This window comes from Dipteris shenzhenensis, chromosome 19 (assembly GCF_047967505.1).
Source record: "Dipteris shenzhenensis isolate YYH24624 ecotype China chromosome 19, Dip_SZ_1.0, whole genome shotgun sequence".
Taxonomy (NCBI): Eukaryota; Viridiplantae; Streptophyta; class Polypodiopsida; order Gleicheniales; family Dipteridaceae; genus Dipteris; species Dipteris shenzhenensis.
The window spans coordinates 29,096,889-29,123,088 of NC_141614.1; the positions used below are offsets into that span (position 1 = coordinate 29,096,889).

Here is a 26,200-nt window from a genome sequence, read left to right on the forward strand (position 1 = left end):
AATCAGCGACGATATGATAACAGTCACTAATTCCGGATAAGGCTGCAGCTATCTGAGATGGGCGGATAGCTCCACCTTGTATGTGAGAAACCCAAATCTGTAAAATATCCTCCGTGAGGCACTCCTTTGCATAAAAAGCATCTGGAATCTTGACACTGGCAGAGCATCCTCTCCGATGAGGCCTAAGAATTTGCAACACCACTGGAAAATGATATGAGGTGGAAACCCCAGTTGAAATGCATGCAGATCCTCCTCTGTCAAGTGCTCAATCGTCTACATAAAATCTGTCAATACGTGCATGGATGGGCATGTGTATTCTCCTATTCGACCAAGAGTATAGGAGTGACTGTGGCATAACATGAAAGGCATCATCCAACCAAGTGTCCCTGCCACTGTACTGAAAGAGAAAGACATCCCAGGCTGCCCTCTCCAAAGAATGAATTTCACCCTGTCTGCCTCCCTTTTTGTCTGAAGGCAACTCAACCATGTTGAAGTCGCCACCAATGATCCAAGAATCTGCAATGGGGGCCCAAGAGAGTAACTCCTTCCAAAAGGAGATCCGCTCCCCTCTGTTGTTGGGAGCATAAAGATTAAGAAGACCAATCGCCCTCCAATCAAAATAATGATCCATTGAGCTCTAGAGGGGGAGATAATGCCATGACCAGCAACCAAGGGGCAAATAGAAGGAGAGATCGAAATGCAAGTACCTCCCCTTGTGCCCATAGCAGGTGACCAGAAGGTATGTCCTGAAAGCAGTTTGCTAGACTTAGAACAATCACTGGCATCCAACTTGTGTTCTTGGATAAAAAAGATATCAATAGCACCTCCAGTGACACCTGGATGAAGCTGATTCCGGATCAGCTGCCTACGACGACGGTGTGGAACTCCGTTTTTCTCTTGAATCTGTAGGGCTTACCTATGGTGCATCACCATGCTCCATCTTCCTTCTAGCTTAGCTTTACTCCAGAGAGAACGGGTGCGAGCTTGGCAATATGAGTGATCCACGGGGATAGAGGTGGAGCTATGCACCAGCTAGAGGTGGAGTGTTAGTAGACGCTTCAGTAATGCACCGATAGGTTTAGGGATATCTCCTTCATGATGCAGTGGGCACGAAAGGTAGGCATAGAGGCTCTATATATATTTGAGGATTACCAAAAAGCGAGCGATAAAAAGCGAGCAAGCCAAAAAAAGCGAGTGATAAAAAACAATAAAAGATTTATAAATCCCCTATTTTAGTAGCAAACGCCCTCCCTCTCTCCCACCCACCAGCCCCCCCGCCCCCTTCTCCCCCGCCATCCCTCTCCCCCCCCCGCTGCCCCCTACCTCCCCCTCCCCGCTGCCCCCTACCTTTCCCTCCCCACTCTCCCTCTCCCCCACCTGCCAGCCCCCCCGCCCCCTTCTCCTCCCCCGCCCTCCCTCTCCCCCCCCCGCTGCTCTCCCCCCCCCCCCTCTCCTAACCCGCCTTACCACCCAAGACTGAATAAATTGGTTGGGCAAATAAGAGTGGTAGGAATGACCTTAGTCGATAACTATAGCTATTAGCATGTGACACCTGGCATGCTGATGTGGCAGCCATGAAATGTGGCATTGGACACATGGCAGCCCATGAGGTGGCAGAGAACACATGGCAGCCTGTGACATGGCATAGGACGTGGCAGGGCCATGCATGACACATGGCACCACTTGTCACTGCATGAACTCAAGTTCCCATGCAGCCCACCACTTTCCAAGGAAGCCAGCCCTCCATGCCAATCTGGGCCAGATTTCCAATGCTTGAGGCTGCCCTCCTCCTGCATAAAAGAATCCAAACTCTCCTTCATTGTGTACACTCGCTCCCCCTCTTCCTGGTGCCCCCCTCCTGCAGCAGCTCCCTCACAGGGATCTCTTCTCCTGCAGCAGCTCCCTCACAGGGGCCTCTTCTCCTGCAGCAGCTCTTCTATAGTATCATCTTCTCCTGCAGCAGCCCCTCCTGCAGCAGTCTCTTCCCCTGTAGCACTCCTCCTGCAGCAGCTCCTGTACAAAAGCAGCTCATCCTGCAGCAGCCTCTTCTCCTGCAGAAGCTTCTCCTACAACAACTCTTCTCCTGCAACAGCTTCTCCTGCGGCAGCCTCTTCTTCTGCAGCAGCTCTTTCCCACAGGAGCTCTTCCTGCAGCAGCCCCTCGAACAAGCTTCTTCTCCACACAGTCCTTCTTTATGCAATGTTACTCCCTCCCAACAATTTTACTTAATTTTTTTTTGCGCAAAAAGTAGTGCTAGTTATATTACTTGAAAGCGAGAGTACAAGAAGGCCTAAAGGCCAGCGGGCTGTAATCACAAAACAGATTCAGCCCAAGAAGTCAAAAAGCTAAATACAAGCCTCCTAGGGCATAATCATCGGGGAGTGGACAAACAGCCACGGTGGAGGGGCGTAATGCCACTGAAGACTCTGAGTGGAGTGCTGGAAGAATAACTCCCGGTGATCCCAGTCGCGAAGGAAACGTCGTCTCTTTTCCTTCCCTGCTCGGGACTCTCCCTGTATCTGATCCCACTGACCCTTGAGCGTGTGAATGATCGTGCTCCAGATATCTGCTAGGGTCTGAGTAGTAGAGGTAGTTTGAGCTCCTACAGTCTGCGCGCATCTGGAAGTCCAGATATGCCAGCCTGCGATGCTCCCTATGATCTCCCAAACTGGGTGTCGAGGCAACGCTCCTGCATCTGTCTCTGTCAGATGCCAAGGGAAGCTGTCCATGTAAGCCCAAGTGGCCTGCGTGATGAAAAAGACGGGATCCTGTCTAGAGAACTCATAGGCCAAGTGATGCCCCGGCTCAGTGCTGCACCAACAAACGGCTCCCCAAGTGATCGGTCCTAGCTCGGGTGTAGTCCTAGCTAAGATCCCCATGATTCCCTTCCAAACCGTCTGCGCATGCGAACAGCTCCAAAGGCAATGATTTAGGGTCTCCTCCTCCTGAAAGCACATTTGGCAATGCCCCTCCTGCCCCATCTGTCTCAGCCAGCTGCCAACTGGAAGCCCCTTGTGTACCACCATCCAAAGGAAGTAGGAGATCTTCCTTGGACGCCAGCTAGCCCAAAGAGTCTTCCAGAAGGTGCGAAGAAAGACCAAGGATATCCCCTGGGCATACCAGCTATGTGCCTGTGTGGGTAGCCCACGCTGGAGAGCCCCAAGAGCACGCCGACCCGTGCGTGCACTGTAAGAAAAGAAGGGGGTGGGGTTCTCTGAGGTCTCCGATGGTGGCCAACGCCACTCCCCTGGGTCCCACTCCACCTCTGACAAGGAGCGGCCCTCCCAAATCCAGAGTCTCCAATCCTGGTCCTGTATAATCAGGGGGTCTATATGCCACGTCTTCCCTTGCAGCCCTACAATGCGAAGGCGCTGCCAGGGAAGCTGGGGGTCGATCATGGCCTCTCTGCTCTGTAGGTGACTGTCATCAGTGATGGAGAAGAAGTGTACCGAAGAGTTCGAGAAGAGGCCTGCCACCACCAAAGGAATGCCTCGTGGAGTGAACTGTCCGAGCCACCTCTCATCTCCCAGGAAGAGCTGTCTGGTCTCTACAGGAATCCTCCAACCTACAAGGATGGCAGCATCAATCTTCGCTCGCCGAGCCTGGATCCCACGAGCCGTACCTACCGTTGCTGCCAGCTCGCCTGGACTCAGCAGACTGTAGACGTCCCTCCAAACCCGGAACGAGTGCGCGGGCCCATGCGCCCAGAGCGCCCAAGGGATATGGGATCTCTCTCCGAGCTGACGACCTGTACCACCTGTGACCTGGCTGCTCCAGATCAGGGGCTGTCTGTCTGTCTCCTCTCGGCAGCTAGGAGGGACCTGGGAGAGGCTGTGTCGCAACTTCCTCCAGACTGAAATGAGGCTACGGAGGAAGGGGGAACGGGGCTGAGTCAAAGGTGCTGAAGTGAAGATCCATCGGATAGAAGGCTGCCAAACACCCCCTAACTGGGGGGTACACCCACTGAGACCATGCTGTAGCAAGAGCTTCCACGTCTGTCCTCCTGGGGTCAGGCCGCGGATGACTAGCTTGCCAAGAAGTGCCTGACTCTGAAGCTTTGGATCTATGATGCCGAGGCCGCCCTCTGCCTGGGGGAGAATGACCGTCTGCCAGGCGACCCTAGCTCGGGTGGTGCCGGAGCCGTCTGAACCAGACCATCGGAAATTCCGCAGCAGTCTCCTCAGCTGGGCTAGTAGGGCACGACCATGTGCCACCCTTCCATGTAAGAGGATCCATAAGGTGTGTTGTACATAATCCATGGTAGTTATATTATAAAATGGTAAGGTGGCATGGTTCCTCCATGTGCCACCCTTCCACCTAGGCGGTCCCATGCCTGCATTTAGTGAAACATGGACCAAGGACCATGGGATAAGTAATATAAAATAGGTGGAGATGGATATTATATTGGATTATTCCCTCCATGTAGGATAGGCCCATGTGTGGGGGTGTAGATAGTCAAAGAATGCAAGTTAAATAATTGGGAAAGTAGGATGAGGTGGCAAGACTTCTTATGCCAACCCTCCACATGTCCTCCTAGATGTTTGATTGAATTATAAAATTGGGAGGAGACCAAGGGAGTATCTTAGACTTGGGATATGGGGTTTGGTTTATGTGGAAATATGAGGCAAAGGGTTGTCGCACACAATTGAGAGTGCGTACCTACCTAGCCCACATGGGAGACTTTTCCACACACACCATGCATGTGGGAGGATGCATTTATTGGGAGAGACCCTCTCTCTTAGCTATAAAAGGAGGGAGCTATTTCTTGATGTAACATGCTATTCTTGTAAAGCCACCTAGCTAGTACTTTGATTTCCCTCCCCCATCCTTCCTTTCCAATAAAGCATGACTCTCTTCCCTTGATGTCTCCATCTCTACATTCCACCTCCCATCATGTACATGCGCCTTTTCCCCCTCTTCCTTTTCCCTTGTGCCATAGTCTCCCTCTTCATTCCCACCCCTCTTAATCCCTTTTCTCCACCTATGTTAACGCTTCTTCCCTCATGTTCCCTTTTCCTCCATGGCTAGGTGCTTGGTCTTCTGATGAAAGACCGGATTCTTTGCCAACATGATAGCACTCTGACTATCACAATGCAAAACTTGCATATCTCCTGTAATGCCAAAATCTCCCACCAGCCGAGTAAACCATATTGCTTCCTTGCAAGCCTCAGTGGCTGCAACATATTCAGCTTCAGTGGTTGACAGTGCAATGCATTTCTGCAACCGAGACACCCATGATATAGCACCTCCTGCAAATGTGAAAATATAACCGGTAGTAGACTTCCGGTTATCTGCATTCCCTGCATAGTCTGAATCTGTAAAACCATGCACCAATGCATCCTGCCTACCATAGCATATGCACAAGTCTTTGGTACCCTTGAGATACCTCAAGACGCCTTTCACTGCTTCCCAGTGCCGCTTGCCTGGATTTGCCATATACCTGCTGATGACTCCCACCGCAAAAGCAATATCGGGACGAGTGGCAACCATGGCATACATCAAAGAACCAACTGCAGATGCATACGGAACCTTGGCCATTTCAGCCTTATCATCATTTGATCTGGGGCTGTCCTATTTCTGAGTTTTAAATGTGGAGGCAACGGGGTACTAATAGACTTCCCTCCCTCCATTTTAAACCTCTGCAGTACTTTGTCAATGTACTCCTTCTGTGACAGAAACAAAAGTCCCTTGGATCTGTCACGAATAATCCGCATACCAAGAATATGGTTTGCATCACCCAAGTCTTTCATGTCAAAAGACTTATGCAGTTGCTTCTTCAAAGCACTAATCTCCTGCTGAGATTTGCTGGCGATCAGCATGTCATCCACATATAGAATGAGTAGCATCAAACTGCCATCCTTTGCCCGTTTGGTGTACAAGCAGTGATCGGTCTCACACCTATCATACCCTTGGGACTGCATGAAGGCATCAAACTTCTTGTACCATTCTCTTGGCGCCTGCTTGAGTCCATACAAGCTCCTCTTGAGCTTACACACAAGCTATTCTTTCCCTTTAACAGCATATCCCTCTGGTTGAAGCATTATCATGATGAATTTTGTGGAGGCCACAATGCCGGTGACTATACAGCTAAGAAGATTTTACATGCTGGGTACTATTTGCTGACCTTGTTCAAGGATGTCACTATGTATTGCAAAACTTGTGAACCATGCCAATTCTTTGGTAGGAAGGATTTGCATCCTGGGCAACATCACCTAGTGATGTCCATCCATCCGTTTCAGAAGTGGGGAATAGATTTTGTAGGGCCCCTACCCATGACTGCCCGCAAAAAGAAGTATCTTTTGGTAGTCACTCAATATGTCACTAAGTGGGCTGAAGCTATCGCCCTCCCTGCTGCAAATGGTAAGGCGGTTTCAAATTTCATATTTGAATGTATCTGCACAAGGTTTGGGACACCCATGGCAATAGTATCTGACCATGGGAGTCCATTCTTAAATGAATCAGTGGAGTTGCTCATGGATCGCATGGGTATTGATCACCGTACTTCTAGCATCTATCATCCAGCGTCCATGGGACAGACGGAGCGGACCAACGGCCTCCTTTGTAAAACCATGAGGAAAATGGCCACGGGGAACAGGAGCCAGTGGGATCAGAAGGTCACTGAAGCCGTGTGGGCTTACAACATCACTCATAAAACATCTAAAGATCACACTCCTTTTGAGTTGGTGTATGGTACTGAGGCAGTTTTACCACTAGAGATAGAAATTTCGGCCTTGAGATTGGCATGAGAACAGAGGATGACAGAAGATGAATATGTAGAGGCCAGGTTGGTACAACTTGAGAAGCTAGATGAAACCCGATGCCTTGCACTCCATCAAATAGAGATCCAAAAGAATCGAAAAAAGGCCCGCATTGATGCTAAGATTTGCAAGGAATGAGAAAGACACTTTTCTGAGGGGGATGTTGTGCTATGCTTTGATAATAGATTGGACCACCAGATGGATAAAAAGTCCCTTCCACTGTGGACCGGTCCATACAAAGTCATCAAGGAACGTAGCAATGGCTCTGTACAAGTAAAGGAGTTGCACGAGCCATATGGCAAGAAGATGATCAACAAGCGTTATCTCAAGCCCTTCTTTATTTGTGATGGTCCCAGGTATGGATATGTTATGCATTCCCTGCCTGGGGGGGGAACTGTTATGGATAAATTTGACCAAGGTAAAAGGCATAAATATATGTGTGTGCTTGTATGTGTGGCAATGGTATAATAAAATATGGTGTGCATAGGGCCCAGGGTTGAGGTGGCAGGGCATGACCATGTGCTACCCTTCCACGTAAGAGGACCCATAAGGTGTGTTGTACATAATCCATGGTAGTTATATTATAAAATGGTAAGGTGGCATGGTTCCTCCATGTGCCACCCCTCCACCTAGGCGGTCCCATGCGTGCATTTAGTGAGACATGGACCAAGGACCATGGGAGAAGTAATATAAAATAGGTGGAGATGGATATTATATTGGATTATTCCCTCCATGTACAATAGGCCCATGTGGGGGGGGTGTAGATAGTCAAAGAATGCAAGTTAAATAATTGAAAAAGTAGGATGAGGTGGCAAGACTTCTTGTGCCAACCCTTCACTTATTCTCCTAGATGTTTGAATGAATTATAAAATTGGGAGGAGACCAAGGGAGTATCTTAGACTTGGGATATGGGATTTGGTTTATGTGGAAATATGAGGCAAAGGGTTGTCGCACACAATTGAGAGTGCGTACCCACCTAGCCCACATGGGAGACTTTTTCACACACACCATGCATGTTGGGAGGATGCATTTATTAGGAGAGACCCTCTCTCTTAGCTATAAAAGGAGGGGGCTATTCCTTGATGTAACACGCTCATTCTTGTAAAGCCACCTAGCTAGTACTTTGATTTTCCCCCCCATCCTTCCTTTCCAATAAAGCATGTCTCTCTTCCCTTGATGTCTCCATCTCTACATTCCACCTCCCATCATGTACATGCTCCTCTTCCCCCTCTTCCTTCCCCCTTGTGCGTCCCCTCTTCATTCCCAACCCTCTTAATCCCTTTTCCCCACCTATGTTAACCTTCTTCCCTCACGTTCCCTTTTCCTCCATGGCCCTCAAGCGTCGCCACGCCTAGCATCTAGCCTCATGCATTGATTTCTTTTCTAGTTAATAGTGGTCACTCTGCCCCTCCTGTAGCAACCCCCCCACAACGGCCTCTTCTCCTGCAGCAGTTCCTCCTGCAGCAGCCCCTTCTCTTGCAGCAGCTCCTCCTACAGAAGCCTCTTCTCTTGTAGCAACTGCTCCTACAACAGCTCTTCTCCTATAACATTTTCTCCTGCAGCGGCTGCTCCTGCAGCTTCTTCTCCACACAGTCCTACAGTAGCACGTCTACCTATGCAATCCTGCTCCCTTTTGTCGGTTCAAGTCTTCCTTATGCAATGCTACTCCCTCCCAACAGCTATACTGAATTTTTAAAGCAAGTGGTAGCAGATTTTTACATTGTTTACTACATATCTTTTGAAGTTGCATCGGGGAACAAGAAGCACATAATTATGTGAAATCAGAATCTCCTTTTCAAAGCATTGGCTAGGCTTACTGATGTGTGGAAGCAATGGTAATTGTGCAGGTAGCTCATGCTATAGTCTGCATCCTTCTTGTTTGGTATCAAGTTTGGAAGGTGTTGATAAGATTTACTTCAACACCATGATGATCTTGTATCTCATTGTAATAAAGAGCCTGGATAAGGGGGGGGGGGGGGTCTTAGCCCCTTGATCAAGTGTTCATCTTATCTCAAGCAAGATTGTACATATCAGTTTCCATTCTTTCAAATCTCTAAAGTAAAGCAATATTCCGCAATACTGTAAAGCAAACTTTTTTCCCTTCTCTAAGAGAGATCTGAGATGTTTCGTGGTTTATGCCATACATTATGCAACATTTTTTTTTATCAGTTCTCTAATTTTCCCCTCTTTTGAAGTAGATTTATGTCCTTTATCCCCCAAAACTCCAGCCATTCAATTCCATCTCTGTACCAGCCATCATATTTTGTTGCATCCATAGGTCTATGTGGGAGTCTATTTCCATCCATCTTAGCCACTATATTAAGGTAGTGAATGTGGTGACAAATTACTTCCCCTTCCATAGGTATCATCCTTGTGTCTTCTAGCATTATAGAGTAAGGGGCTTGCACCTTGAATCCCAACACTCCTTTGAGAAACGATTTCTATATTGCCACAACTCTTTTCCAATATTTCCTTGAGTCTAGGTACCCAAGCTTGGCATCCATAGAGAACCATTTTCTGCACCACCATTATGTGTTGGAATGCTGAAAGGAAAGAGTAGAGTGGACACAAAATCAGAATACTTGCTTATAGAATGAAGAAGAAAGAGGTCCTTAAGTAGGCACCTCATACAAGGTCACTGACATCACTGATGACCTCAAAGCTCCACAATCATCTCCTCAATCTGCTCCTAGATTCACTCAATCATCCTATGTGGCTTTTCCACCACCTAACTGTGCTTGTGGGCACCTAACTGTGCCTCTAGCACTCACACATAGAAACATAAGGTGTGCCTGAGGCATACACCTTGAGATATCCCAACAAACCCCCCCTCAAGGAAATGTCTCAGGCTATGTCAAGGATACATCTAGTCTCATAGTTTCTCATGCCATCTCATGGTGGTCAAGGATAAATCTATGGCTAGGTTCTCATGCTAGCAAGGGTTCCCTTGGGTGTAAGGTAAACAGAAAGGGATAAAAACATACCTTCCAATGGTTATCTCCCTTGCATGTACATGCACACAATGTCTGCAAGAGGTACCATGGAACAAAAACATACACATGGCCTACATCATAAGGTGACCAGAGGTGTTTACAAAACACACAACACACAATAATTTATTTTCATTCATTTTGGAGGACTATCCAGGCTGAGTACCTTTACATAAAAAGAGAGATCTGGAGCATACATAGAGATGATTTAAAATGCATAATCTTCATGGGATGCCTCATCTTGTGGAGGCAAAATATCCATGTCAAGGCAAGGTCTTACCACATGGGCAGTTTCTAGTGCCTTATAAGATGGTACTATGATAGAACAAGTGGATTTGAAAGTCATATCCTTCAAGAGAACAATTATCTTGTCATCTCCATAGTTGTGTAGAGAAGCATATCTTAGGTGTCTGACCTTCATCTTTTTCTTGTACTTGGAGTCAAATAAAAGTGCCATGAGAGGGTAGATCTCTGTAGTTGCTTCCTTTTTGGCAACCATTGTTTTGGCAATCTTCAATAAGGAAGTCAGGTTGGCATTTTCATCCTTTGTAGCATAACAAGACATTGCTTTATGTTTTGGCTTTTCACATATTTGGCATAAGCAAGCCATGAGAGGCTCTAACCCAAGTATTGGGTAGTGTCTTCTCTCTTACAAGTGAAAAAGAACTGAAATACTTCCAAAGTATAGGCACTTGATGTAGCAAATAGTAGTGACTAGTTTTCAAACAATGATGCTACTTTTGCATGCTTCATAGAAGTGAATGAAATAAACACTTTCCAATCACAACCAGGTCTAGCAAGTCAAAACAAAACTGAAGCAACACTTATAGTGAAGTTATTGAAAACTTCAAATGACCAGAAATGCTAGAGTAGCATTTTATGTAGCATCATTTTTAAAAGTATGTCAAAACTGTCAAAACTAGAGAGCTGAACTTGGAGGGCTCATATCACACTCTTCAAAGCAAGGAAAAGAGGGCTTTCTGAAGCAAAAGAAAGCTCATATACCAGAGAAGGTCCAGCACAGAGGTTGGACGAAATGGTGCGCACTTTTGCCCGGGAGAGTTGCTACAGGCTGAAACTGAGTTTTGACGATTTCTCCCTCGTTACTGAACCAAATGACTTGAAAAATGGCTCAAAATCTTCGTCTTGAGGTCGCCCATCTACTCCTAAGAGGGCTCAGGCAATGGCGGAGCAGGCAGGGAGTATTGAGCAACAGAAGAAATTCGCTGTTTGGAGAATGGCAGCCACCACAGACGTTTTTTCTTCAATTGCTTGCAGGTGGAAGTTCGCCCATACTAGAGGAGTTTCCAGCTCAGAGGGTTTGGGCAATGGTCGTTTGTAGGTGGAGAACCAAGCTCTCAAAGATTTTGGGAAGAAAGAGGAAAATGGAGAAGAAGAAGATGAAGAAGAAGATGATGATGTGGCAGAAATGGGCTCAAGGGGGATCAAATGGCTCTGATACCATGTTGGAATGCTGAAAGGAAAGAGTAGAGTGGACACAAAATCAGAATACTTGCTTATAGAATGAAGAAGAAAGAGGTCCTTAAGTAGGCACCTCATACAAGGTCACTGACATCACTGATGACCTCAAAGCTTCACAATCATCTCCTCAATCTGCTCCTAGATTCACTCAATCATCCTATGTGGCTTTTCCACCACCTAACTGTGCTTGTGGGCACCTAACTGTGCCTCTAGCACTCACACATAGAAACATAAGGTGTGCCTGAGGCATACACCTTGAGATATCCCAACATTATGTACAAGAACTTCCTCATCTCCTAGTTCCACAAGAATAACTTTCTACATTATCTTAGAATTTGTATTGAGCCTTCAAGCCTCCCATAACTTTGCTGAACATCAAAAAAACCTATGAGACCAATATTTTAGATACATTGTGCTCATACCTCCCATGTAGGGAAACTAGAGATGTTTAGTACACTTCTAGAATATGTGATGGAAAGAAATTATATAAAGAAAGTACTTGTAGTAAGAGCCATCTTAGAGTTGGAGGAGATTGGGCTACTATGGCCTTTGGTATTGATGAAACATGTATGGGATTCGCATCTATCACCTCCCTCTACTCATTGGCTCTATTGAAAGAGCTTGGTGTCGTGGGGCAAGCAGGATCAAGTATGAGTGCTTGAAGCTAAGAATGAGCATGGTAGGGATCTTGGGGGGACTCCCAAGGCCTCTAGAGTATGTTTAACATCTAAGCTCATGGCTCACTTTATAGGGCTCAATTAGGGGAACCCACAAAGTGGCTTGGTGTTTTGCGAGGCTGCAACGAGAGTGCCTTGATGAATGGGGCATATGCTCACTGGTCTTGTCTCTATCCTCATACTTTCCCGACAAATGTGGATATCGAGCTCAGGGTCATGGCTCTTCACATGTATAGAAGAAATTTGTGATATATTATTGTTTGCGCTTTTGGCTAGGTACTGGTCTTACGAGTGTGTTGGAGACATGTGATGTTTGATACAAAAAAGCCAGTACATCTCTCATCTAAATGGTCGACGGATCCATGCATATCTTTAAATCTTGACTCAAAGAGGCATAGGAGCAGTTATCCCACATATGATGGGTTTTCTAGTGCCCTTGGATAGTTGGCCATGTTTGTATTTGAAGGAAACTTTTGCTTTGGGAATGACATCCACAGTCAATCCTCATCTAGTCTTGAGTCTTCTTTTCCGTGCTATATTCTCTCATTTTGTTGTGGATACTTTCGTAGGTAGGCTCTACTCTTAGATAGGTAATGAGAAGCAGTGGGCCTCTGGTACCATCATTGGCCCAATCTATTTGCTTGCTGTTGCTTCCAACCTATGCATAATTTTTGCAACCATTTTTGGAGTAGGTGAACTTTTGGTGTTAGATGGTAGGTTAGGCCCATTGAATTTTTCTTTCGCCTCTTCTTTGTTGTTGTTTTCACCTCTCTTTTCAATGTTGCTTTGGCTCCTCCGTTTGATGCCACCCCACATTCAAGGGGTAGAGCCCCGGTCATTGCTTTGATCAAGTGATTATCTCCTTGAGCTCCTTGCTATAATACTAACTATCATTCTGATTATCTCCTTGAGTTTTGTCGACTAACACCACAACAAACATATGCAAGTCAGTCACATTAGCCTCCATATTCTTAGATAATATTAATTATAGTGGTTTGTACTGTTGCATTAAACAAAGGATGGAACTGTCACGTCTAATGGGAACTAGTTTTGGTTGTATCCGTACTCTCTATATGTGTAGCACATCACAAGCCCCCGACATGTTGGCTACCTTATTTTCTTGTTTGTATTCACATCTAGAAAAGAAGGTTCAATATCCACCCCCATGCCCCAAGACTTGGAATTCAGCACACCACAGACTGCTTCTAACTTGAGCCTTGAAGGAGTTAGTTATGCTTCTGTCTTGACCTTTTTCTTGAGTTGTCTTTGCTTGAGTTCTTGCTTGAGCTGCTCAAGATCTTGTGTTATGCGTTGCTAGTGATTGAAGTTCATGGTAGTAGTAGAGTTGGGACCTGTGGTTCGAGGGCTGGGAGACTTTATCCTCACAGCTTCCTTAACAAATATTGGAGTGTTGCATCCTCAAGAAGATTGTAAATGAGTTGTGCTGCTATAGACTGAGGAAGAAACCTGAATAACATTTGCTTCACTACCACATGATTGTGTCGATTAGCCATTTTTGTAGCAACCACCTTCATCCGAGTTTACAACTTATAAACGCTTTCACTAGGTTTCATCTTGATGGTGGCTGAATCAGATGTCCGCTGCATCCTACAAGGAAGAGGGAAATATATAAATCTCTGCTTTAATGAAACTTCCTCACATGATCTTCAATATCTGTCCATTGAGATTTTGTGTTTTCTTATATATTTTAATTAATTGCATGGGCAGCCTAGCATTTTGTGTGACACAGAGGGCTTGTAGAGTGGGGGATGCCCAAACCACGGTGGAAGGTGTTGCATTAGCTAGACCTCAGCGCTAGCTTGTTCTTACTTATGCTCACTTTTCTCCTTAACTACTTTTGCAGATGCTTCTACTTCATGTGAAGGGGAAGGTAAGGTGGAGAAGAACAACGGGGAGAGAGAGAGAGAGAGAAGAGACACTCAAGATGCGGGTGTGAAGTGATGAGCCACACCACAAACTCTTAAGTTTTATTAGGATTAGGTTTTTACCCTATGACTGTCTTAAGACAGTCATAGGTGTCATATCTTTAATAAAGGGGTGGCAATGTGCCTTTACCCCAACAACCTCCCACCTAAAGGCCAATGTGCCTAAAGGGGAGAAAAGAATAAAAATTACAGCAATATACAGTTACTGTATACAAGACCATAAAATAAGAATGGTCTCATCCTAATCCCATGATGTGGCGGCAATGTGCAAACCGCTCTGTAGGCAAGCTCTTAGTGAGCAAATCTGCAGGATTATCATTAGTATGCACTTTCACAAGTTCAAGTCGCTTGTCTTCCAGTACCTCCCTCATGAAATGATATTTCACATCTATGTGCTTGGTCTTTTGATGAAAGACCGGATTCTTTGCCAACATGATAGCACTCTGACTATCACAATGCAAAACTGGCATATCTCCTGTAATGCTCAAATCTCCCACCAGCCGAGTAAGCCATATTGCTTCCTTGCAAGCTTCAGTGGCTGCAATATATTCAGCTTCAGTAGTTGACAGTGCAACGCATTTCTGCAACCGAGACACCCATGATATAGCACCTCCTGCAAATGTGAAAATATAACCGGTAGTAGACTTCCGGTTATCTGCATTCCCTGCATAGTCTGAATCTGTAAAACCATGCACCAATGCATCTTGCCTACCATAGCATATGCACAAGTCTTTGGTACCTTTGAGATACCTCAAGACACCTTTCACTGCTTCCCAGTGCCGCTTGCCTGGATTTGCCATATACCTGCTGATGACTCCCACCGCAAAAGCAATATCCGGACGAGTGGCAACCATGGCATACATCAAAGAACCAACTGCAGATGCATACGGAACTTTGGCCATTTCAGCCTTATCATCATCTGATCTGGGGCTGTCCTTACTGCTGAGTTTTAAATGTGGAGGCAATGGGGTACTAATAGACTTCCCCCCCTCCATTTTAAACCACTGCAGTACTTTGTCAATGTACTCCTTCTGTGACAGAAACAAAAGTCCCTTGGACCTGTCACGAGTAATCCGCATGCCAAGAATATGGTTTGCATCACCCAAGTCTTTCATGTCAAAAGACTTATGCAGTTGTTTCTTCAAAGCACTAATCTCCTGCTGAGATTTGCTGGCAATCAGCATGTCATCCACATATAGAATGAGTAGCATCAAACTGCCATCCTTTGCCCGTTTGGTGTACAAGCAATGATCGGTCTCACACCTATGATACCCTTGGGACTGCATGAAGGCATCAAACTTCTTGTACCATTCTCTTGGCACCTGCTTGAGTCCATACAAGCTCCTCTTGAGCTTACACACAAGCTGCTCTTTCCCTTTAACAGCATATCCCTCTGGCTGACTCATATAGATCTCATCATGGAGATCTCCGTGAAGAAAAGTAGTCTTCACATCCATCTGACATAAATCCATGTCCTCATGAGCAACAAGAGCTAACACTGCTCTCAAAGTAGTCATCTTGACTACAGGGGAAAAGATCTCATCAAAGTCAATGCCCTTCTCCTGCTTAAATCCCTTGGCAACCAATCTGGCCTTATACCTCGGTAAAGCATTTGAATCCACTTTGACTTTGTAAACCCACTTGCATGGCAAAACCTTTCTGCCTGCAGGTAGCTGCACCAAGTCCCATGTATCATTTTGAAGTAGGGAGTCCATTTTTGACTGCATGGCTTTTTCCCACTTCCTTTTCTCTGTTCTTCCCATAGCTTCCTTGAAGCTGGAAGGCTCACCACAATCTGTCAGCATGATAAAATCAGCCACATTATTGGCTCCTGGAACAAACCTGGCAGGAGGCCGTTGTATACGGGTGCTCCTACTAACAAAATGTTCCAGATTAGGCTGCTGTCCAGCCTGTTCGTCATGCATGACGGGTGGCTGTACCACCATATCTGGCTGTTCTACAGCCCCATCTGCTGGCATATCCAGTGGTGCATCATTGGCAAAATTATCTGGCTGATTTTCAGCCTGTATACCCTCTTGAACAGGGTTATCTGCAGCAGCCTGCTGCTGCATATAAATGGGCATTCTTTGCTGTCCAACATCATCATAAATAACCCTCTTGTATTCCACAGGTTGCACGGGTTCCTTGTGTACACTATCCTCTTTAAAGATGACATCATTGCTGCGTATAATCTTCCGTTTAACGGGATCCCATAACCTGTACCCCATTTCACCTTCGTCACCATAACCCATGAAGATGCATCTGAAAGACTTTGGCTCCAGTTTGGTGCGCAGTTCTTTGCGTATATAAGCAAAGCACTCGCAGCCAAACACACGTAAGTGCTTATATGAAGGTGGCTTGCCAGACCACACCTCCTCTGGCACTTTCAACTCCAAAGCCTTGTTTGGCGACCTGTTAATAATGTGAACTACTGCTTGCACGGCTTCTGCCCAAAAGCCATGGGGTAATGCAGCATAAGACAACATACATCGAACCTTCTCCTGAATAGTTCGATTCATCCGCTCACTTACACCATTTTGAGATGCATTATGAGGGGCTGTGAGTTCCTGTTTAATGCCCTTAGCTTCACAAAACTGTACAAAAGCATGTGACACATACTCACCCCCATTATCGGATCTGAGGCATTTCAGCCTACGACCTGTCCGATTCTCAACCTGAGCGACAAACTTCTTGAAAGCATCTAAGGCATCGCTCTTATGCTTCAAGAAATAGACCCACACTTTGCGTGTGGCATCATCAATAAAAGTAATGAAATACTTTGCACCCCCTAGTAATAACTGTGGCATCTCACACAAATCAGTATGCACTAGATCAAGCGGTGCTCTATTCTGGGGAGTTCTCCTCTTATGAGGAGTCACAGAATGCTTGCCAAATATGCAATGATCACAAGTAGGCAAATCTGAAAAAGAAAGAGACGGCAGATAACCCAAACGTGACAGTTCTTGCATTCCTTTAACAGACATGTGTCCCAACCGGCTATGTCACAATGAAACCTTTGGCAGCTCGGTTATGGCAACAACATGATTACCCACACTGGAAACATAAAGAGGGTACAAGGTATCACTCTTATAACCCTCAGCCACTACAACCTGGCCATCAGTAATCACCCATTTGGAATCCCCAAATGTGGTGTGGTAACCACTGTCATCCAACAAGCCAGTGCTAATCAGATTTTTCTTGATTTGCGGCACATGGCGGACACCATCAAGCATAAATATGCGTCCATCAGGGAATACTATCTGTATACTGCCAATCCCTGCAATCTGACATGCATAGTTGTTCCCAAGATGAACAACTCCATGAGTACCTGTGTAGGAAGTAAACCACTCCCTATGAGGAGTAACATGAAAAGAAGCACCTGAATCCAAGAGCCAGGTGTGCATGTCATGGCCATCAATAACCAAAGTATGTGCAATTACAGCAGAAGAGCATAAAACATCATGTCTGTCACTGTCACTATCCTCTGCTGCAACATTCACTGCATCCAAGTCATCCTCCTTGGCCTTGCCTTTGCCTTTGCCTCCACTGCTTGCATCCTTTGTTTCAGCCTTCTTGGCTTTCTGATCCCGTATGAACTTGAAGCACTTAGACTTCACATGTCCCTTCTTGCCACAATAAAAGCATTCAATATCCTTTTTGCCACGGGACTGACTGCAGGATTTGGACTTACTAGCAGATCTCCCCTTCTGCTGAGTCCTGCCTCTATCCTGTACCTGCAAAGCATTTGAAGACTTGCTGCCCATATTATTTTTCCTGCTCATCTCCTCCATAAGGAGAGAGATCTCCACATCAGCATACATAAGAATGACATTTGAATTTGACAGGGTGGTCTTGAAAGTGTCCCAACTCTCAGGGAGGGTACACAACAAGAAGGTAGCCTTGAACTCCTCATCAAGATTCAAACCCTGTGCAATCAGCTGTGTAAAGATGGCATTGAACTCACTCAAGTGTGAGGTCATAGTTGTACCTTCCTTCATGCGAAGATCAACCAGCTTCTTCAACCAATAAACCTTACTGGCTGAACTCTTTTGGGCATACAACTCTGCTAGCCTCTGCCATAGGCCATAAGAGGTCTTTTCAGCCTGAACATTGAACACAAGAGTATCAGAAATAGTAAGCATGATAGCTGCCCTTGCGGACAAATCAAGCTCTTCCCATTCATCATCTGCCATGTCAGATGGCTTGACACCCTTCACCTTTATGGGCTTAGAAATCTTCTTTAGCAGAAGTACATTCAAACACTGTTCTGCCCATAATGCATAATTGTGTGCCCCTTCCAACTTCTTTATGTTCAGAATTGATGATTCACTTCCCCTTGATGCCATATCAGATAAGGAAAGTACCTGACTCCCTGTAAGTCAAAATAAAATTCTGATTTCTCAGAAAAAACCTGCTCTATCAAGAGCCAGGAGCACTCACAATAGTGCTGTTTTTACTGTCAAAAAATCTGCATCAAAACAGAAAATTCCCTCCAGTTACTGTACCTTCTGACACACTGTACCGTGCTCAAATAGGCATAAAACAGTAACTTCAGAATGCTGCAGCTGTTCCACAAGCGCTTTAACAGTGCATCATCAGCTGACAAAGCACAAAACACTGCTGTAAACACTGCTGTCCTGATCACTTCTCCCACCTCAGATGAGGTATTGCACTGATTTAATATGCATAAACCACTTGGCATACACTGTTTTGTTTACTGAAAAAAAAAGCTCCAGACACTTCAGCCTGTCACAAAACCTGCAACAGAAAATGGGATAAATCCCAAGCAATCACCCTTCTGCCAAGGGGATAAAAGGCATCTGAAGATCTCTGACAGTAACCCAAGTGCTCTCAAGCAAAATCTGGGCAAAAGCCCCTTGATTTGACACCTGTACCAAGTGAAAAACAACCTCAACAATGAGGGATAAGGCATACAATGTGCAAATCTCTCTGACAAAATCAACTAACAGTGTAATGCATATACTGCCCTGTGTAGAAGTGACATACACAGATCCCAACGTACAAACACTCAATGAGGAACCTTTTGAGCACTGTCAACGATGGACAGTTAGGGACCGAGTAAACTCGATGCGCTCTGGCCAAGCGTGGCTCAACTGAGGTTCTCTGAGTGTTGCACAAGAAATGTGACCTGCAAGAAAATGTCACCTCCACACTGCGGAAATCGAGACAAATGTGTGCACTCTGGCACCACACTACCTCAAGGCATACAAAGCATCAACTGCCGGGCAAAAGCCCTATGATTTGCTCACCCGTAAACTGAGATTCAAACCCAGTAAAAGCATATATCCTCTGTCAAATGCTTAAATTCCGATATCTGCGCACAAGTCCTCCTCCAAACAGGAGGGAAATAAAAGAAAAGTACTTGCTGTACTTCACGCAATACCATGCACCTCGGGAAAATTCCAAATCTCCTCGCTGTTCCTGCTGTACTTTTCTCGAAATTTGAGATTTTCTTCTTCCTTCTCGAATGCTTCCTAGGCTTGCGGTGCCTAGATGCCTGACGCTGCTCCCAACGAAAAAGCACCTCCCTGTCGCAGTTCGTACGGCGGTACGGACGACAGTACGGTGTCCGTACGGCTGTACAGACGGCCGTACGTCCGTACACAACTGTACGGCTGCCTGCGCCCACGCGTGCACTGCCTGCGCCCACGCGCTGCCTGCGCTGCCCTGCGCTGCTGCCTGCGCTACGTCTCGTCACCCCGCGTTGCTGTCCCGCGCCGCCTGCCCTGCTCACAGACCCGCTGCAGCCCGTGCGCGCTGCCCTGCTCACCCGCGTGGGCTGCCGGTGCGCTGCCTCGGTCTGCTGCCCGGGCTCAGGATAGGTAGAGGTAGAGGGGGAAGAGAGAAGAGAGGCTGGCTCTGATACCAGTTGAAGGGGAAGGTAAGGTGGAGAAGAACAACGGGGAGAGAGAGAGAGAGAGAAGAGACACTCAAGATGCGGGTGTGAAGTGATGAGCCACACCACAAACTCTTAAGTTTTATTAGGATTAGGTTTTTACCCTATGACTGTCTTAAGACAGTCATAGGTGTCATATCTTTAATAAAGGGGTGGCAATGTGCCTTTACCCCAACATCATGCTCTCGGCTTCGTGCTTCCTCTTCCTGGCTTGGTGACTCAAAGTCTCAATCAAGATTGAACCACCACTTCTTCAATCAATTTTGGTACCTTAGAGACCTCCTAGGAAGCTTCACTAGCGTGAGTATACCCACTTGAACCCATGTGTGCCCAAGATGTAACTCGCTTGTAGCTGTCCTAAGTTTCTTCTATGTCTTCTTATTGAATCCCTCAAGCTATCAGCTGATTTGCATGATAACACTGGACAGAGGTTCCAGGCCACCTTTTAGCTTGAAAGTCATACGTTTGGAAGACTACTCTGGATAACACTCCTTTGACATCTTTACAAAAAGTTCTACTATGATTGCCAAAATATGGTGAGGGATGACATTGCAGAGGTATCACTATCAGCCTATGGCTGTTGTGCAGCAAGGAGTGTTACATGCCTAAAGAACCCCATTTGACAATAATAAAAGGCCCAAGAACATCACAATACCTACACTATCGACTAAGTAGGCTGGGGAAACCATAGACAAATAGTGCAAAACATAGTATAGAATAAAAAGATCCACTCTCCAATACACATTGTTACAATGATTGTGGAGAGTTTATAGCTCAGGCCTGCCCCCCTCAGACAGACTCCTAGCCTACTTGTGAATCCTGTATGTGAAAAATGCTGAATGCCGAATAATCCCTGTATATCTGCATATTTTAGAGTATCTTTGCTCCACTATTAGATATACTCTTTTCCCATTAGACATAGTCTTTTCCCATTTGCAATAATAACTACAATGACAGGTCTACCACATTGTTAGGTGTACACTTGTGCCCTGTGTAGTTCTGCCACTGTGATAAGTAGTACCAAGGCATCATTGCCTCATCCATCTGGTCCCTCCTTGGGAGGTTTGAGCTGCTCAGTCCTGATTTAAGGAACCACTTCCTCTGCTCGTTCTCCTTCACCTCTCTGCTCCTTCTGCACCTGCCTCTCTTATAAAGTTATGCAAGCTCTTGTATGCTAACATATGCAGCCTATCAGTATCCAAAAGATTTCTGTCAAACATTGCCTCATTAGATAAGGATTTTTCATGCATGTCACAAGAAAGAGCACAAAGAGTGACAAAATATGCAGCCTATCAGTATCCAAAATTAAGATTTCTGTCAAACATTGCCTCATTAGATAAGGAATTTTCAGACATGTCACAAGAAAGAGCACGAAGAGTGACAAAATTCATCCTACTCTTTTAAGTTTCAAGTAAGACAACGTACACCATTGAGTTTTGTTTCCTTGGATGATGTTCAGGAGCACAGGGTGAATTAACTGCATATAACTTTAATGCATATTTACTGAATTATAAATGGATGAAATTTACAGGTATACTTGGGACACTGATTGTCACCGATATGGGGATTCCAATCAGGAGCACAATGGATCAGCCGACAACTTTAAGGGTAAATGATGTGCCAATTTGATTTACACTTAAGTGTCAAGTCCACTCTTGCTGTAACTTTGGATGAAAGAGGCTTTCATTTAGGGCATTTTGAGAAGCTATATGACTGTTTCCAACATTGTGTCATTGATCTGTGTAAATTCTAGAGGCATGCTATTTACAGTGCAAGTCTATGAAATTATTCTACCTCAAGGGGTCATTATTCAGAGGATCAACCCGTGACTAGATATTGTGTTTTTCTGCTGCATATATAAACGTTATGGAATATGGATTCCACAAAAGAATATGCACAGAACACTTGGGCATAGCTTTCTATGTTTCTTTTCTTTTCTGGAGAGAACATGATACAATAATTTAGTATTTCACATTATGAAATTGCATAGAATGAAAATTTATAAAATTAGATAGAAAGAGTAAAAGGTATTGGAAATATGTTATTGGAAACTCTCTTGCTTTGATGGAATAAATTCTAGCCAAAAGTTTGTATATCATGTCAGGATGCGAATATTTCTCTCAGACAGGCAACACAATGAAGTTGATATAAGTCATAATATGTCAGGAAGACCTAAGAAAGTCTCTAAAATGGGGCATGCTTGTTGTGAGGACTTTACGTTACCAGACCTTGTCAAGTCTGAATTTTAAAAGAATAGGTGCTGCTCATCTATTTGATTTGTATATGAAAGTCAAATGTTTCAAAGAGTATTGCTTTTCTTCAAAGGTCTGGATGTTTTCGTTTCTAGGCCTTATGATGGAACGTTATCAATGGAAGACAATGTTGACTTTGTTTTAAAATTAAGTAATAAGATCAATTGCTCAGTAAGAACAGTAGTCATGGTATTCAGTGTTTTCGAAGAATGTAATATGACAGACCAACGATTTCATCCTATTTGTATGAAGCTGTATGACTTTAGGATATGTTTGTTGTAAATGGTCAGCATGCAGCATTTCTTAGCCCATTAACAATGAAGGCTAGTCATGTGTTGCGAGACATGGACTCTCAGGTGAGATGCTTTTCTAGTACAATTTAAAATGGTTTAAAAATAACTTTCTTATATGGTACAGAAAACAGTGAACTTTATTTAGAGGTATAGGTTTGAACTCCTCACCAAATTATACTTCGCTATTTCAGCAAGAAATGACGCTTTTACGAGTTCGGACAAAATATCATGAAGTGATCATCGTTCCAAAAGGAGGATTTGTTGTTATTATTTTACAAAAAGTGTCCAATTGTTGAATGCCAAATGGCTGGATGGCACAGGTTAACGTCAATTTATGAATTATGACGGAGTGTGCCAGTCCTACTTGATGAAAATTTTTTAAAAAGTTTTTGCAAATGCAGTTTACCATTGTGTTCATATCTGCTGACGATAAGTAAAACTTTGTAAGAGCATTAGAATGCCAGATAATTTCCAGGATTGTAGCCCCCCCCATGTCTCCATGAAATCCATTCTTATGGGGCCTACTAAAAGATGTCTTTATACCATGATGTGCTACCTGGTTTCCTGCTTAATCCACTTTGAACCGTAACCATAGGTTTATTATTTGGAAATCTCCACCGAGCAATCTTGACTTTCTAGAATTGTAGAACTTTGCATTCTAACTCGTTTGTTTAGTTAATGTGCCTCATTCTATCACAGCATTTTGGACGTGAAGGGATTTGATACTTATATGGGCTTGTCTAATCATAACCTTCAATTTTGAAGCCATTTTGACTATCATGGCAGGTGCAATGGTGCATGCATAATGGGCTTGTCTAATCATAACCTTCAATTTTGAAGCCATTTTGACTATCATGGCAGGTGCAAGTGTGCATGCATAGATTTTCATTCTTGAGCATAGAGACACATGCAAACCTAGAAACCCCATGTAGGAACATTTGTGGTGCATGTGCAAGTACATTTCCATGCATGCATCTTTGCACATGCACACATGTGATGCATGCATACACAACATGCACACCTACTCACACGTCCATGTTTGCGTATGTGAGTGGGGTGTTTCAAGCACTATGGGGAGAGATCTTGTCATGTGGCATTGATGGGATACCCACACTTTAAAGGAGTCACTAATTATTGGATTTAAGTCATTCTTCCATTTTGTAGTAGAGATGCTTAGTTGAGTTAGTATTGCTTTTTTAAGCATCTTTCTCTTTACTTATGCCCTCTACAACATGCACCCCCATATCATGCACACTTGCACATACACACATGATATAAATCTATTCCCTTTATACTTGTCCAAGCAAAGTAAATCAACATCGATCTTGGTTCAATTATATGATTAACCATTTGTGATATATCAAGGCAAAGAAGTTACCAAGAGTGAAGATATCCACGTGCCCTCCATTAATATGGTTTACTAACAACATTGTTACCATAGCATGGATGCAAGCTTGTGCACATGCACAAGCATGCATGACTACTGTTGAACTACTAAAATTACCGATCACCCCATGATTGCTTGTGCAAGGAAGCTAGAAGCCATGTACCGGAATCATATGCCTCACATGAATGCCCTACTTAACATGAATTGAAAGGCTATCATAAATATCCTACTCAACAAAAAAAGAAGTGACAAATGGAACGATTCTGTGAGGAGATGATACATAATGACTTTAATGGTAAGGGAAGTTGAAGTACATGAGACATGGGATCTTTACATTTATCAAAATTATTGTGGCTAACAAAAAATATGAAACAAGAGGAGAGCTATGTGGTCAGAGAGTATAATCACGTAGTTGCATACTAATAGAATTTGGTGTGACCTATTGTATCCATTTTACCCTGGCTTGCATGTTGTCCTCCTTGATACCTTGACCTTGTGAGGATAATGGTGGCCAATTAGGGATGGTCGGATGCCACAAAACATAATGTGAAAGGAACTGTTAACGTCAAAAGCATAGAGGAGTGCACTAGTTTGGTATATCGTCCCATGGCTCCTTTGTGCATCTGGGTGGCAGGGCAATTTCCATTTCGAGATAAGTAGTGAGTGGCTCCCTTTGACGAGCGATTGTGGATTAGGTGCAACGAATGCAAAGTGTGGTGCATGACAAATTGAGCAACTGATTTAAGAGGGTGGAGGGGGGGAAGAGAGAGAGAGAGAGAGAGAGAGAGAGAGAGAGAGAGAGAGAGAGACATGCACAATAAATGCAAGAAAGGCTTGAAGAGCGAGTTCTTTGTTATAGGGCCAAACGGCTAGCTATTGTAGCTCAAGGCTTCACTCCACACACACACCCATCTTCTCCCAAAGCGATGGACCCTAGCTACTAAGAGGTGGTTCCCAAACGAAAATGCCACTATTTGGCATTATTTTGCAAACCCAGGTCCGTTCTCCCTCGTTGCTATGGAGATCGCCACGCCATCATTCAACGGTGCACCACCCGGGTGGAGATGAAAAAAAGGAATCTCCACCTGGGCGGTTTGGGGCTACCTCGAATTTCATCGTTTTCATTTGTTGTGAGTACCCCTCGAATTTGACAATGTTGACGACCTTGGCGATTACTACCCAACACTATTGAGGTGGGAATGGAATATAAGAAATGCCACATCTGGCCCTCACCCGCTCAGTTTCGCTATGCGAGTGTTGAGCGGGGATGCCCTCTAAGACTCGAGAACCTTTTTGGCATTGCAAGGGTCTTATGGGGTGATAGTGTTTTTGTTGGCTAATGAGCAGTCAGTTAATAAGTTGATCCAAAAGCATACGTCTAGATGGGCGTTTGTCGAATTGTAGCCAAGAGCATATAGTCGGTTAATAAGTTGATCCAAAAATATCTAGGATGGGATAAAACTTGCTATGATGATCAAGTCAACAACATAAAGAACTACAAGAAGAATGTCTTCTGTAGTCTTCTTGATGTAGAATGATGGGTCTAAATTTGATGGCTGAAAACCAAATGCCAAGAAGTGACGATGAATCCTTGCATTCCATGCACGAGGGGCCTATTTCAACCATAGAGTGATTTCTGAAACTTGCAGACCTTGTGTTCCATCCCACTGAAGGTCTAGGTCTAGTTCTTGAGAAGAGCATTGTACTATTCATCCATTGCATGTTGCCACTCAGAGACTTGCACACCATATTTGAAGGAGGTCAGCTCACCAAATTCCATCACTTTGGCCATGAATGCATAGTTGCTCTTGTAGATACACCTCACAAGGGCTTTTAATCATGGGCATATCTTTTGAGGTTGGAAGAGGAACTCTCAGGTATGTCAGTGATGCTTGTGGTAGTGGTTGTATCCACTATGTTAGAAACCTTCTCTTTGCCTTTACTCAGAGTGCTCACTGTGGATTGCATACTCTCTGGTTGTGTAGGCAAAGAAATCGGATGTACTATCAGCAATAGCTAGTTGAGGTGAAATAGAAACTGTAGTAGTTAGACTGTCAAAGTAAGATGAACCTCATCAAAGATATTATCCTTGGATATGATCAAGTCCTTGACCGGATCATAGAGTTTATACGCCTTCGATTCCTCAGCATATCCTAAAAAATTGCATTTGATTGAGTTTAGTCCTAAGTGCATCAGGAGCATGAGGATAAGCAAGAGAGCCACATAGTGGTCTCAAAGGGCTTAATTCCTATGAATGCCTCTTCTGGTGTCATGTTTTGCAATGAAGAATGGGTCTATTTATCAAATAGACAGTTGTGTGACATGCTTCGGCCCAATATTGTCTTGAAACATTCTTCTCATTGAGCATGCATCTAGATGACTTTGCAGTCACTCTATTCTTTTGCTCCGCAACTCCATTTTGTTGGGGAGTATGTGTGCAAGTGAATTGATGTACGATGCCATGATGCCACTCTATTCTTTTGCCCTGCAACTCCATT

General features: G+C 44.6%; 1 protein-coding gene across 2 annotated transcripts in view; it reads left to right on the forward strand.

Annotated features, from left to right (window-relative positions):
• The window catches only part of LOC147890315 (uncharacterized), a 33,796-nt gene extending 11,125 nt beyond the window's left edge, over positions 1-22,671 (forward strand). For both annotated transcript variants that reach the window (XM_087390985.1, XM_087390984.1), the window contains 3 exons: positions 21,302-21,378; positions 22,313-22,378; positions 22,507-22,671. In XM_087390985.1, coding sequence (XP_087247111.1) covers positions 21,302-21,378; positions 22,313-22,378; positions 22,507-22,611 — 248 coding nt within the window. In that variant the 3' untranslated portion in view covers positions 22,612-22,671. The remainder of the gene's footprint in view (positions 1-21,301; positions 21,379-22,312; positions 22,379-22,506) is intronic.
• Positions 22,672-26,200: the final 3,529 nt, after the last annotated feature.